The 16,265-nt window shown below is 43.4% G+C and overlaps 1 protein-coding gene across 4 annotated transcripts in view; it reads right to left on the minus strand.

Annotated features, from left to right (window-relative positions):
• LOC129703008 (lebercilin-like protein) overlaps positions 1–16,265 on the minus strand; it is a 44,523-nt gene that overhangs the window by 12,344 nt on the left and 15,914 nt on the right. For 2 of the 4 annotated variants that reach the window (XM_055645167.1, XM_055645166.1), the window contains exons 3-4: positions 14,353–14,885; positions 7,285–7,422 (exon numbers count right to left, since the gene is read on the minus strand). In XM_055645167.1, coding sequence (XP_055501142.1) covers positions 7,285–7,422; positions 14,353–14,885 — 671 coding nt within the window. The remainder of the gene's footprint in view (positions 1–7,284; positions 7,423–14,352; positions 14,886–16,265) is intronic. The other 2 variants (XR_008724488.1, XM_055645168.1) reach the window with 1 other exon arrangement.

Below are 16,265 nucleotides of genomic sequence, written 5' to 3' on the forward strand. Positions count from 1 at the left end.
ATCAAACTAGCAACCTGTCCTCTGGGGAATGATGTGACGTGAGAAGGACCTATCGCTAAGGAAGGGCAGGGTTATAACAAACAACATTATTGTTTGAGTGAAGAATATTTGTGAAAAGTTACTTTTTTATTAGTTTGACGCAGAAACACAAAAAATTCTTGATTTTGGTTTTATATTTGCCCCAGATGCTGAATATCACCAATGTCAGGCATCAAGAGTAACTTTTTAATGAAATACCCAATGAATGTTATTGGCGTATACATGGAAACTATCTTAGAAACATAGAAACATAGAAAATAGGTGCAGGAGTAGGCCATTCGGCCCTTTGAGCCTGCACCGCCATTCAATATGATCATGGCTGGTCATCAAACTCAGTACGTGCTTTCTCTCCATACCCCCTGATCCCCTTAGCCACAAGGGCCACATCTAACTCCCTCTTAAATACAGCCAATGAACTGGCCTCAACTACATTCTGTGGCAGAGAATTCCAGAGATTCACCACTCTCTGTGTAAAAAAATGTTTTTCGTTTCTCAGTCCTAAAAGATTTCCCCTTTATCCTTTAGGACTGAGATGAGAAAAAACATTTTTTCTTCACAGAATCTTCACAGTTTCTTACACACATATGGAATATCAGAAGAACCGTACACATTTTATTGCAAGTCTATTATCAGAACTACCGTTAGTGGTTCTGCTCGACGTGCCAATGTGACTTCAAGATACATTAACTTTTTAACTTGTTGATTTTCACACATGCGACCCTATGCCTGAGGGAAAAGATTCTAATTATTGGTATAAATAACATTAAAGCAAATTCATTTTCAGACCAATACCCGATAACAAGAATTAATGAGGCAAAACTCCTAAAACAAGTGTTGTGGAGCTGACCATGATAATTAATTTCCCCCCTCACAGTACACCTTGGCACAATGTGAACAAAAGGAAGTGTATTTCCTTGGCCAAAGATTTTCACAGTTATAAAGATGGGGTTGAGAAGTCAGAATTATTCTATGTTGAAGTGGCCACCGCTTTTTGGGAATGCACAATGCTTCATGAAAGGCAAGCTAAGAAAATCCTATGTTCTACCATTGGTCTCTCCTGAGCTTTGACCACAGTCTGCAGTGTGTTTGCATATGGATATTGGGCAATGCAAAGCCTCAGGCTTAAGTCCTGTGCCCTGACTGAGACTCATGCCTGAGGTACAATTGTGTGGGCCAAATGCCAGCGAGCTGCTCAACCCTAAAAACGAATGACACATCAATCAGCATCAGGGGAGAAAACTGGGTGGAAAATGATTATTAAAGAAGTGTGTTAACAATAGAAGCACCTCAAGGGGAAAAAAGTATAATTAGCTTGCGTTAGTTTTAATGAATGGAAAATTATGGGGAGCGCACAAGAGGCATTCTTAAAATAGTGTCTTTATTTGCATTTAAGGCCTAATGTAAAATATCTGAGGCAGGTTAACATGTACCTATTGAATCTCGCATCACTGCTACCTTGAAATCTTGAGAAACACTTACAACTTGCCCGACAGCTCTGCTCAATGTTATCAACAAAGACCTAAGAGTATGTTGCTCGAGGATTTCCTCACTGTGGAATGGCACAAACAGTAGGACGCTTATGGAACATGGTCTATTGATTTTTTTTAGAGACTAACACTCCAATAAGGGACACAATTTAATCAGATTTCCTCTCTGGCCAGAACTGCATCAGGCTTTGCCCTCAGTATAACTGCATGAAAGAATCCCTGTGAGTGCACAAAACAAGAATTTGCCCACACTTCCACTAAAGACACAACGATGGAGCAGGCAGAGATACAGAATATTTTGGCCAATAATGTTTTTCTTACTGGTACATTAGAATTATAGATTTACACAGTGTAAAAAACAAGCCCTTCGGCAAAACTCCTCCGTGCCAACCAAGATACCTATCTAAGCTAGTTGCCTTTGCTTGTGTTTGGCCCATATTCCTTAAGACTTTTTCTATCCATGTACCTGTGAAAATTAATTTCAAACATTGTAGCTGTATCTGCCTCTTCAGCTACCTCTGCTAGCTCGTTCCTTATCCCCTTCATCGTCTATGTGGAAATGTTACTCCTTAAGTCTCTTAAATATTTCTCCTCTCACCTTAATTCTGCACTTCTGGTTTTAAACTTCCCTACCCTGGGAAAAAGACAGTAACCATCCAGCTTATCTATGCCCATCATCATTTTATATCCCTCCATCAGGTTATCCCAGAGTGTCCAAAGATCTAGATCTAAAATGTTCGAGCTTATCAAGTCTCTCCTCACATTTCAAATTCTCCAATCTTGGTAACAGCCTTGTGAATCTTTTCTGCACCCTTGCCACCTTAATCACATTCAGGGTTTAGCTAGGTGATCAGAGCTGCACACAATACCCCAAGTGTGTCTCACCAAAGTCAAGCACAGTTGTAACATTACGACCCAACTCCTGTACGCAGCTCCATGTCTGACGAAGGCAAGCTGCCAAATGCCTTCTTCACCACCCTATCTCCCTGTGTTGCCACGTTCAGGTAACACGTACCTGTATCCATATGACTCCCTGTTCTAAAATACGCTCCAGGGACCCCCACCATTCACTGTGTAAGTTCTACCCTGGTTTAACTTACCAAAATGCAACCCCTCACACTGGTCCAAGTTGATTTCCAAGATCCTGTTATGAAGCTGAGATGATACTTCACTGTTGACAACACTTCCAATTGTTTGCCACCAACAAACTTGCTAACCATGTCAACAACATTGTCATGTAAAGAGTTAATATAGATGACAAACAACAATGGACCCAGTGCTGTTTATTCTGGAATCCACTCAACCAGTGCCAATGGAGCTCTTTGTAGAATTACTAACCTTGTTTATATCATTATGAGGACAGTGAATCTCAGAGCTTCTGAAGAGAGGGCTAAACAAATAGGGGGATATTTCCAAGTATTTGTTGGATAAGGCACGGTAAAAAAGAACATTATATTTATAGTTTGTAGGAAATATTCAGATACAAGGCTTAATTCGCAAAACACAAAAGTCTCAGTAAGATTTCACTGTGTATGTTTAGGCTATTCAAATTACGATGACCCTGGTTTTATCCTATTCTGTGTTGACTAACTGATGTCATGATTTGGCTGTCATGTCACAGATTAAAGGTGGGAAACTGGCCAGAGTTTCTGCTCAAAGATCGGCAGTAGAAATGTTTGAGTATAGAATAGGGTGGGACGGTGTCATGGTGAACAGTCTACTAACAAACTCCAGGACATGCCAGGCCATGCACATGAATAAAGGCAGTTTTGGCAAGAGACAAGAAAGCAAACAAAATATTTCGAACCATAGGAATAATGATCTCTGAGAGATGTTGGCAACAAGGAACTGCAGGTGCTTGTTTACAAAATGAAACAGAACCCCCTCACAAAATGCTGGAGTTTCTCAACGGGTCAGGCAGCAATTCTTCAGAACATTGATAGGTGATGTTTCAGGTCAGGACCCTTCTTCAGATAATAATGTTTACTTTGGAACGTCTGCAAGTCATTATTCTTATTGCAATAGGTTTTTATTTAAAATGCTGGTCACCAGTTTTAAAGTTATCTATATATTACCAAAAGTAAGATCATGACCACTTCCTGTTTTTCTGTTTCATGATTTTTGAAAAAACTCTGCCACTTACGGCTGTGATTTTTGGCCATCTTACTCAGAGTCCCCCTCCGCTGCGTGGGACTAGAGGATTTTTCCCATCGATGAAAAATAAAAGTCATAAATGTTTTAAAAATGTTGACATTGTCTCTGCTGCAACTGCTGGTGGGAGGGAGGAGGGACTATAAAACCCGGAAATGTTGTGCCTCACTCAGTCTCTGCAAGATGGAGGAAGTGAGAGGGTCACATCTCTGAGCTGTGAATAACACTGAACACATGTCTACTCAACTGAACACATGCCTACTCAACCATTGGTTTGAAAATGAAATTGTAGTTGCTTTGAAATGCTGCACTGCAAATTGTTGTTGTTGGTGGTAACTGCTTCGAAATTCTGCACTGCAAATGGCTGTTGGTGGTGGTGGTAACTGCACAACTTCCTGTTTGCACTGTATATTGATTTTAGATAAAAACGCTGCCACTTACGGCTGTGATTTTTGGCCATCTTACTCAGTCCCCTTCCGCTCATCAGGTGCAGAGCGTTCTTCCCATCAATTAAAAATAAAAGTGTTATTAGTCTTTCAAAAAATGTTGAGAACTCTCTCCTGTCAATCACGCCATGAAAGCCACGCCCCATCCGGTGGGAGGGGGGACGGATTATTAAACCCGGAAGTGTGGGTGTGGCACAGATGGGGGAGAGAGAGGTCATGACTCTGTGTGAGCTGTGAATCAACTGAACACACTGAATGTCTACTGAACTGTGAGTGTGCTGTTTATGTGGTGTTTTGTGTGGTTTTATGGTGGTTTCACCCTGCTTGAAATGGTATGAAACTGCATTTGAATTTGGTGGCCTTGCACCCTGCATGAAATGGTATGAAACTGCACTTGAATTTGGTGGCCTTGCACCCTGCTTGAAATGGCATTGAACAGCACTAGCATTTGGTGGCCTTGCACCTGCTTGAAGTGGCATGAAAATGCACTTGAATTTGGTCGCCTTGCACCCTGCTTGAAGTGGTAGGAAACTGCACCTGAATTTGGTGGCCTTGCACCCTGCTTGAAGTGGAATTTCAAGAAATAGCCGTGAGTCAACTGCTCGCCCACCAGCCGTGAGTGAGCTGCCAGCACATCAGGCTTGAGTGACTGAGCTGTCACCCCAAGAATCCATTTGGCCCACAATGTCCATACTAGCCCTCTGGAAACTAGTCCCTTCAGCCCACGATACCCATACTAGTGCTCCAAAAAGCCCCCCCCCCCCCCCCCACTGGCCACCATTGGTGGAGAGGTGGAATATTGCGTTGGCGGACCAGCCCTCCCGTGTGAACATGGGACCCAACGGGTCCCACTTATTCTAGTGTTTTCATAAAACTCTAAAGGATAGTTAGAATTTTGGAACAGAATAGTGATGAGACAAGTATAATATGCTATAACTGGAATAAGTTTAGTGGCAGGCGATAAACAAGTGTAGGAAGGAACTGCATGTGCTGGTTTACACTTAAGATAGGCACCAAATGCTGGTGTAACTCAGCGGGTCAGGCAGCATCTCCGGAGAAAAGTAATAGGTGACATTTCGGGTAAAACCCTTCTTCAGGCTCCGTCGTGTCTTCAGTTCTTTAGTCTGAAGAAGGGTTTTGACCCGAAACGTGGCCTATTCCTTTTCTCCTGGGATGCTGCCTGACCCGTTGAGTTACTGCAGCATTTTGTGTCTATCTTCTGTGTAAGCAAGTCTATGCTCGCTATGAAGGAGCAATGTGTACATGGTGTGAGTCAGATGCTCAGACACAGTTATGACGGAGGTGACATTTACCATTGTGCTGAATCGCAACACTAATAGTTTTATCCATGGTCCTTATTTTTTGCTTTTCAAAATAATTTAACCTCCCTCCTTTCTACTCTTGAAGGGTTTCCTTACTGACGAATGGATATACACCACGTCGATGCCCCATCCACACACCTATTTTTTCTATATCAATCTGAAAATTTGTGCATTTTTTAATAATAATAATTGGTTTTATATCCTGGACTCGTCTCCAGAGCCCCAAAGGTCTAGCTGGTTGGTCAGCAGAAATCCCAGATGGTTGTTACATTTCTCTGCTTCAGGAGTGTCGGGCACAGTAACCCCAGCAGACCACTGTTGCCCCACCCAGTATGAATCTGGGACTATTCCTGACCAGAACTCAGAAACCATCACTCAAGACCCTATCCAATCCATAAGGTTGAAAGTTCTAATTAGAAAGCAATATTTTTTTTAAATGCAGCTTTATTCTCATTTCAATCAACTGGAGCAATATTTCAGCCCCTCTTTATAATGTTACTTTGTCCACTAACCCCCCCAGAATCCCCTTAACTTTCTCCTTAACTATCTCCTCAACCCACTGAAATGGTATATACTATGGATTCTTCATAAGCAGTTTGCTAAGATAAATGCTTTGTTTGTTTTCAGGCTGGTAATATTTGCTGCATCATTGTATAAAAATGTCAGGGCTACAGTCTAGTTTCATGCTTGTTCCTGATATTCTGGGGAACTACAGTAAACAAAGGCTTCTGGAAGAACAATGGTTGGTGTCCAAATATGGTGCTGTGTAATGGACGTTTTAAGACATTATAAGCTCATGTGATTAGTTATCATTAGTTATGATTTTATTGATGGAATGCAATCATTCAGAGATCAGCTAGAGACACCCTCCTGGTGCTCGTCCAATGGTTTTTCAATGAAAAGTTAACGTTGGTGAGGGACGGCATCTGAAGTGGCCATTTGGCCTGTTTTGCATGTCATTGAAGATGGCATGTGCCTTTAAATTTTAGAATGGCCGTTATATTGTGGGTGGGATTTATGACGTGTTTTTGGGCTTGTTTGGAGCTTAGATGCCTGCGCAGCAGTTTAGTTTTTAGACTAGTTTTGGAGAGACGATGGGGAGGTTTAACCCTTCTACCATGCGGGCCATGCGGGGTCCATGGGAGATCTAAAGGAGATCAAGCGGGATCATGCGGATCTTGCCAGTGTTACGGAGACACGAGGAGTTTGCTAATGTCTAAAGTGATAAGCAGGAGTTCGAAGAAGATTGTAGTAACGAGTTGGAAGAAACTTGGATGTATCTAACTGTTCTCAAGCAACAATAAAGCATTTATTCATCAAAAGACTGTGTTTTGAAGTCATATCTGAGAAGAAGCTCTGAAGGTCTCTGTGAGTGAGCTTGCATGCGTTTAGAAGACACCCCCTTCCACCATTCTCATCCAAATAGCGGCTAGGGTGCTAATTACCTGAAAGATATGATAATCTACTGCTACAGCATCATCGTTGGTGACTATGGCCAACAAGAGGTCAAAGTCCCCTGCTACGACCCAAATACAAACATAGTCAAGAGACTTTGTCAGTTTACACCACCCTGGGTAGTGGGAAGGGGAGTTCCAAGAAGGGGCTGCAGTTTGGAGGAAGAACGGTAAAGAAATGAAGTACAGAATCTTCCTTCACAAAACAACAGGCACAAATGACTTTGTCTTCCACAGTATCAAAATCAGTCCTGTACTAAACTAATCTCCAGCTAGTTTTAATATTGCAACTTTATAACCGGTGATTTAAGAGAGTGCTTATATTTCTCACTGTTTAATTTTTAAACAAATTGATCACTTTTCAATGGGTCAATTAAAGTAATACCGTCAGCATTTGGTTCAGATGCCGTTGCTCCAATTCTAGCTTCTTTATCTGATCAAGTGCATCCCGTGTCTTTCTGTGTTCTGTAGCCAGCTGGTGATTGAAACTTTTACCTTTTAACTCCAGAATTTTCTCCAAGTCCTAAAGATACAGTGAAAAAAATAAGCACCTACAGGAAAACCACAGGAATATACTGCCACTGAGGACAAAATTGTGTTCACACATCCCCTTACTTTCCTGAACTGCGGGCTCATCAGTGGAATAGTTCCACGGCCACATGCAACCCTCTGATCAATGGCTAATTGAGCTGTACATAGAAACATAAAAACATAGAAAATAGGTGCAGGAGTAGGCCATTCGGCCCTTCGAGCCTGCACTGCTATTCAATATGATCATGGCTGATCATCCAACTCAGTATCCTATACCTGCCTTCTCTCCATACCCCCTGATCCCTTTAGCCACAAGGGCCACATCTAACTCCCTCTTATATATAGCCAATGTACTGGCCTCAACTTCCTTCTGTGGCAGAGAATTCCAGAGATTCACCACATGCATAATGGACAGACCTCAGTCTGAAGAAAGGTCACGACCCGAAACGTCACCCATTCCTTCTATCCAGAGATGCTGCCTGTTCCGCTGAGTTACTCCGGCATTTTGAGTCTATAATATACAGGTTCTTCTGCTAAGGTGGCATCACAAACAAAGGGCTCACACCTGAAACCAAACTATCTGAAGTCCATTTGGACAACAGAGGAACAGAGAGTTGAATACTTGTTTAATTTCAATGGCTTATGAAGAAGTCCCAAAGTTTGTTGGATGTAGGATACGACACGATATAATATGATAGAACTTTATTTATCCCAGGAGGGAAATTGGTCTGCCAACAGTCATAAACACACAACAACATCCATGAAACATGAAATTAAAGAGACGAGGGGAAAGTCCAGGACTGGGATGTGTAAAGATTTGGGGGGGGGGGGGGGGGGGGGGGGGGGGGGGGGGGGGGGGGGGGGGGGGGGGGGGGGGGTTGGTTGGAAGGGGAATCAGTCAACTCCACGACAGGAGGGGGAGGTTGCAGGTGGTTGCCGGAGGTTGCAGGTAGTTGAAGCAGGTAGGGAGACTGACAAAAACCTCTGGGAGCCGCACGGAAACCTTGGGTGGGGCGCAAAGTCTCCGGAGGTTTCCGTTCAGGTTTCCTAAGTGGGACAGGGGCTTTGGGCATCCTGAGTCATCTCACTTGTGTATAACATGCAGACCATGTGGCTGTCTATCACCTTCAAGCTAATCAACCTTTGTACGTCACAATGAATCGTCTTCTTTGTGTTTGAATATGTTGTTGTGCCATCAAACTTTGGAGATGTGATCACAGCCTGTGACTGAGACACCTCTCATTTTCCACAAGTAAAATAAACCTGCTGTTGATAGCTAAGGATTCGGGTCCTTGAGTCCTATTGCGGGTCGCGACTTCGACACTTATCAATGCGCTACATCAATGATTCGGTATGTCGACGAATACTCTCTTGAAATTCTACGGTAGAGAGCATATTGACTGGCTGCCCCGCAGCCTGGTTCGGCAACTCGAACGGCCAGGAACAATAAGTGGTGGACATTGCCTGGTCCATCACGGCCACTGACCTCCCCCCCACCATTGAAGGGATCTATAGGAGGCAACGTCTCAAGAAGGCAGCCAATATCTTCAAGGACCCACAACACTCTGGTCACGCTCTCATTTCCCTCCTGCAATTGGGAAGAAGGTATAGTCAAGTCAAGAGTGTTTTATTGTCCTATGTCCCAGATAGAACAATGGAATTCTTGCTTGCTGTAGCAAAACAGAATATGTAAACACAGTGCACTGTAAATAATATGATAAACGGGTGAGGGAGGGAGAGACAGGGACAGGGACAGGGACAGGGACAGGGACAGGGACAGGGACAGGGACAGGGACAGGGACAGGGACAGGGACAGGGACAGAGACAGAGACAGAGACAGAGACAGAGACAGAGACAGAGACAGAGACAGAGACAGAGACAGAGACAGAGAGAGAGACAGAGACAGGAACAGAGAGAGAGAGAGAGACAGAGACAGGAACAGAGGGAGAGGGGGAGAGAGGGAGAGAGGGAGAGAGGGAGAGAGGGAGAGAGAGAGGAGACAAGTAAATAAATAAATAATCATTAAAAAAGATTGGGGGGCCAGATAAATAAATAAATAAACAAACAGATAGATATGTAAATAGATTGTGACATCCAAGTTCAGGAACAGCTTCTTCTCAACCATCAGGCTATTGAACACTGCAAACCCCTACTACACTTGGAACTACGAAATGCTTGGGTCGTACAATGGACTTTAGACTTTGCTTATAGGGTTTATGCATTATATTGTTTTTTTTAATTTATTGAACTATTTTTAATTGTTTATTATATTATCTATTGAGCACTATGTTTACAAACCTGTTGTGCTAGTGCTGCATGTAAGAATTTCATTGTTTCGCTTCGGGACATATGACAATAAAACACTCTTGACTCTTGACATATGATCAGCCAACTCAGTCACAAGAGTAGAAATATGCCATTCGGCCCATCAAGTCTACTCCTCCATTCAATCATGGCTGATCTATCTTTCCCTCCTAACCCCATTCTCCAGCCTTCTCCATCCTGAAGCATGAAAGTTAGATTTCACCCTCCTCTGTTGCACTAACCTCTCCCACTCCATTTTGTGCCAATGTTGAATTGGGTCCCCCCCAATGGGAATGGGGCCAAAAACATCTTTAAAACAAGGCGTGGACATGCTGTAAAATGGGATGTGGGCCGATTGTAGTAAGACTCTGGTACTCAAATCCTCATGCAATAAGAGACATTGGACTATTTGTTCTACGAATTGCTTGCTGAACTAGTGCATTAATTTGCAATGATTAGTGATTTTTACCCGTGTAAAAAGCAGTGCTCGCTCATATGAGGAAGCTAGAATGGAGGAAGCAAAGAAGACAAGAGTCTCTTGAAACAATGGATGCTTCATCATCACCCACACTGTCACCTGTGTGGAAGGAACTGATCGAGCACAGATTGGACTAATCAGCCACCTCTGTACTCATCGTAACTCTATCAACTAGATATCAAGATCACTATATATTTGAACCACAAAAGCAGCAAAATGTATTGTGTTTTCTGTGAATTATGCAACTGAAGTTAATATGCATCTTTCACAAGCAATGTTAGGGAGACCAATATTTTATCATTTTAATGCCATCAAAGAACTTAGAAATATAGAACGGCACAGTACAGGAACAGTCCCTTTGGCCCACGATAACATCGCTAGGCATGGTTCAATATGAACTAATCCCATCTGCCTGCTCTTGGTCCATTTCCCTCGATTCCCTTAATAGCAATTCCCGTTTTAGCCCAATAATTTTCTGGGAAGCCAGAATGCACCATGCTATCAAAATGTCGCATGATGTCAAAGTCACATGATGTGTGGTAGCTTCAAAAGGTCTTCTGCCCCTGGAATGTGGCCTTGATTCAGCCCAAGGTAGACAAAAAATGCTGGAGTAACTCAGCGGGTGCAGCAGCATCTCTGGAGAGAAGGAATGGGCGACGTTTCGGGTCGAGATCCTTCTTCAGGCCATGCCCTTGATTCAGCCCAGACTGATTGGATGAAGTTCCTCTTCATTGTCTGCTGGCTTTGATCGTCCATGTAATGGGTCTTGTTAAACTTAATTATATTTCATTTGAACAATCTAGATAATGAGGGGGCACTGGAGATTGTACTCTTGGGGATACTGGTATTGAAAAGGGGAAAAATACACAGTATTCTACAACAAAGCATAAAAGGGCAGCTATCCAAGACCAGGGTACAGACTTTCAAGTTGCGTTGCTTCATCACAAGTCACCTTTATCCCCAACACACACTTAGCTGAAGATAGTTAAATATGCACACATAGATGTGTGAAGAGAAAAAGATTAGTTAAAACAAATGTAGGTCCCTTGCAGTCAGAAACAGGTGAATTGATCATGGGGAACAAAGACATGGCAGACCAATTGAATAACTACTTTGGTTCTGTCTTCACTAAGGAAGACATAAATAATCTGCCGGAAATAGCAGGGGACCGGGGGTCAAATGAGATGGAGGAACTGAGTGAAATCCAGGTTCGCCGGGAAGTGGTGTTAGGTAAATTGAATGGATTAAAGGCCGATAAATCCCCACGTCCAGATAGGCTGCATCCCAGAGTACTTATGGAAGTAGTCCCAGAAATAGTGGATGCATTAGTGATAATTTTTCAAAACTCTTTAGATTCTGGAGTAGTTCCTGAGGATTGGAGGGTAACTAATGTAACCCCACTTTTTAAAAAGGGAGGGAGAGAGAAAACGGGGAATTACAGACCAGTTAGTCTAACATCGGTAGTGGGGAAACTGCTAGAATCAGTTATTAAAGATGGGATAGCAGCACATTTGGAAAGTGGTGAAATCATTGGACTTATGAAAAGTAAATCATGTCTGACGAATCTTTTAGAATTTTTCGAGGATGTAACTAGTAGAGTGGATAAGGGAGAACCAGTGGATGTGTTATATCTGGATTTTCAGAAGGCTTTCGACAAGGCCTCACATAAGAGATTTGTATGCAAACTTAAAGCACACGGTTATTGGGGGTTCAGTATTGATGTGGATAGAGAACTGGCTGGCAGACAGGAAGCAAAGAGTAGGAGTAGGGTCCTTTTCACAATGGCAGGCAGTGACTAGTGAGGTACCGCAAGGCTCAGTGCTGGGACCCCAGCTATTTACGATATATATTAATGATTTGGACGAGGGAATTGAATGCAACATCTCCATGTTTGCGGATGACACGAAGCTGGGGGGCAGTGTTAGCTGTGTGGAGGATGCTAGGAGGCTGCAAGGTGACTTGGATAGGCTGGGCGAGTGGGCAAATGCATGGCAGATGCAGTATAATGTGGATAAATGTGAGGCCGTGCAGTTCCCGGAGGTTGCAGGTGGTTGCCGGAGGTTGCAGGTAGTGGAAGCAGGTAGGGAGACTGACAAAAACCTCCGGGAACCGCACGGAAACCTTGGGTGGGGCACAAAGTCTCCAGAGGTTTCCGTTCAGGTTTCCTAAGTGGGACAGAGGCATTAGCACACCTAAAGATGGAAGGGATGATATATAGTAAATCATTGGCAGTCTTGCATGCCTTTGGGGAGTAAGCCCAATTATCTGTATTTTTGTCTATACATCAGTTATTGAATAAGAATAAATCAAGAATAGCGATCCATAGCGTGTACAGGCTCCTCTGGTCAGAATATTGTTTGTTGGTTGCACATATATTTGTTTACATTAAAAAAGAAGATAAGAAACATAACCAGGAGTAACCCATCAGGGCCACTCTCCAGCACTAACTACATATCCCCTTCACTCCCTTAGTCTCCATAGATCTAACACAACAGCAACTGCATCCCCGCAACTCTGCTGGATGGCAATGTGAATGATTCGCATCCTTGCTTTTGAAGAAATGTGTCTGCCCGAATGACTCACTGTTTTGAGACTCTGATCCCTTTTTCCTGACACCCCATTCAGGGCAAAATATCAACTCACTAGATTCTCCATAAAGCTTCCTAAGAATTTTGTGGCTTTCAATGAGATCACCTCTCATTCAAGAGAGTTCAGCCCAAGCCTTTGCATACACCAAGCCTAACGGCCCAGGAATTAATCTGCTGGTCCTTTTGCTGCTTTCCCTCTAATGCAAGTACCTGTATGATGGGTAACTTTCACATTATGTTTTACCAGGAGCAAGATGTTGCATCTCTAGTACTCAAGTGCTCAAGCCAATAAAAGTAGCATATCATTGTTACTCAAAATTGCTTTCTGATCCTGCACATTAACTTGGATATTCTTGGACAAGTACTTAAGTATCTTTCAATCTCTATTTATTGTACCCTGTTTTTGTCATTTCTTCACTAAAGTAGATAACAATTGTCCATGTTACATGCCATTGTCGTGTACATACGTTTTCACACTTCTATACCTGTTGCCTGATGAGAGAGGGGAGAAGAGGGAGTGACTGGGGTGAGACTCGCCCTTGCTTATGCTGGTGGCCTTGCCCGAGGCAGGGTGAAGTGTAAATGGAGTCAATGGAAGGGAGGTTTGGTTTGTGTGACGGTCTGGGCTGCGCCCACAGTTCTCTGCAAAGTTCTTAGGGATCTGATGGACTGGGAGATAATAGTCCATGTGGATGGGCGATTGGTGTGGAATGAGATAATATCAGATGTGCTGGATGAACTGAGCTTTCTGGAGGGTGAAGGAAGGGGGCCAATCTAATTTGGTGGTCACAGCCGTGATGTTAGATTGCGAAAGTGGTGTGTGATTGTGATGAGGAGGGTTTGGATATGGAAGCTTAATTTGTGGCAGGATACGACATCAAAGTCATAAAACCAGTTCAAGTGAGTTTATTGTCATGTGTCCCTGTATAGGACAATGAAATTCTTGCTTTGCTTCAGCACACAGAACATAGTAGGCATTTACTACAGAACAGATCAGTGTGTCCATATACCATAATATAAATATATACACACATGAATAAATAAACTGATAAAGTGCAAATAACAGAAAATGGGATATTAATAATCAGAGTTTTGTCCGAGCCAGGTTTAATAGCCTGATGGCTGTGGGGAAGTAGCTATTCCTGAACCTGGTTGTTGCAGTCTTCAGGCTCCTGTACCTTCTACCTGAAGGTAGCAGGGAGATGAGTGTGTGGCCAGGATGGTGTGGGTCTTTGATGATACTGCCAGCCTTTTTGAGGCAGCGACTGCGATAAATCCCCTCGATGGAAGGAAGGTCAGAGCCGATGATGGACTGGGCAGTGTTTACTACTTTTTGTAGTCTTTTCCTCTCCAGGGCGCTCAAATTGCCGAACCAAACCAAGTTACTAATACAGACTGTAAATCTCACCCAGTGTAAAACTGTACTGACCACTCAGCGTATGCGGATGCAGTTGGACACCAATAAGAACAATGTTTCATGCTCAGGATTCCAGCATCCACATTTCTGCCCCCCCCCCCCCCCCCCCTTTATTCCATATTATTTACTGCTCACCTGAATTTTTTGTTGGTCGATCTCAAGCTTCTTTGTGAGGTCCGTCAGCTTAAAGGTCAGCTCGTCCCGTTCTTCCAGGTTCCTCTTATCACAGATTGTCTTCAGCTTCTGCTGAGAGCTCCTTATTTTCCACAGCTCCAACTCGGCCTCCTTCAGCTGCTTTGCCACACACCGGTCCTGCTCCTTTGACTTCCGCAGCATCTCCTTCAGCATCTGTACCTCGCCCTCGTGCCTGGCTAACAACTGGGGCAGGTTGTTCTGCTCGTTCTCGAACTTCACCAGGGCCTTCATGTGTCGGAACTGAAGTTGCCTGAGCAACCTGTTTTCCAACCGGGCGTTTTCCAGCTCTCTCTGAAGGTCATACACCTCATTCTTCAATTCCTTTGTTTTGTTCAGTCTGGCTGACAATATGTGCCGTGTCACTGAATCACAAGCTTGCTCCATACTGGTAAATTTAGTCATTTTTTGTGTTTTATTTTTTAAGGCATTTTGGTTCCAATTTTGCAGCATTTTCAATCTTGCTTTGGGTTGTACTATGGAAGAAAAGAGTAACAGTGCGTGTATATTATGTTGTCCATCTCAAAATGTATCAAATATAAGGTGCTTCTACATAGAGGGGATATTAGTCACTAGATTCATTTCTATGCAACTATCAATACGGTACATTGCTGTGTGCATATTTACAATTACCCGTTACACATACATCAGTTATTTAATTTAAGAAGGAACTGCAGATGCTAGAAAAATCGAAGGTAGATAAAAATGCTGGAGAAACTCAGCGGGTGAGGCGGCATCTATGGAGCGAAACTCGAAACGGCATCTATTTCCTTCCCTCCATAGATGCTGCCTCACCTGCTGAGTTTCGCCAGCATTTTTTATCTACCTTCAGTCATGTGTTTTCTGCTTTCTGTATAGCTAGGAAGAGTTTAATATCCTCAGTGCACCTCAGACTGTATTCTCTGAAGCAAGAAATGAGTTGGGTGTTTGCTCTGCGAAAGTTATGTAATTGTTTTGTTTTATTTCCATATCTTCTGTCTCCATTTTCACTTGCTGGCATGGGAACACTGTTGCTCTGGACTAGACTGGAGTGCAGGACAAATGTTTCCAAGTCAGAAAACCTGCCACACAATGAACAAAACATCGCTATTTGGTTCCAGATAACCCTCTCCCATGCCAACACCTTCTTCCTCAGATATTGGGCCCAAAACTGCTCACAATACTGCAAATGTGTCTGACCTAAATAACGAAATGACCTATAAGGGCAGCACGGTGACGTGCGGTAGAGCTACTGCCTCACAGCGGCAGAGACCAGAGTTAAATCCTGACTATGGATGCTGTTTATACGGAGTTTGTACGTTCTTCCCGTGACCTGCGTGGGTTTTCTCTTAGATCTTCAGGTTCCTCCCACACTCCAAAGACGTACAGGTTTGTAGGCTAATTGGCTTGGTATAAATGTGAAATTGTCCCTGGTGTACGTAAGATTGTGCTAATGCCCCTGTCCCACTTGGGAAACCTGAACGGAAACCTCTGGAGACTTTGTGCCCCACCCAAGGTTTCCGTGCGGTTCCTGGAGGTTGCAGGTGGTTGCCGGAGGTTGCAGGTAGTGGAAGCAGGTAGGGAGACTGACAAAAACCTCCGGGAACCTCCGGGAACCGCACGGAAACCTTGGGTGGGGCGCAAAGTCTCCAGAGGTTTCCGTTCAGGTTTCCTAAGTGGGACAGGGGCATTAATGTGTGGAGATGCTGCCTGATCCGTTGAGTTACTCCACGACTTTGTGTCTTTTTGTGTAAAGCAGCAACTGCAGTCCATTGTTTCTACATTTCCTTCTCATACTTACATCTGGGTGACTCAGTTATGATGTAATAATTCACAATTGAACAAAGGGCCCTCATATATCAATATAAACTTCTTCA

Source organism: Leucoraja erinacea, chromosome 13 (assembly GCF_028641065.1).
Source record: "Leucoraja erinacea ecotype New England chromosome 13, Leri_hhj_1, whole genome shotgun sequence".
NCBI classification, from domain to species: Eukaryota; Metazoa; Chordata; class Chondrichthyes; order Rajiformes; family Rajidae; genus Leucoraja; species Leucoraja erinaceus.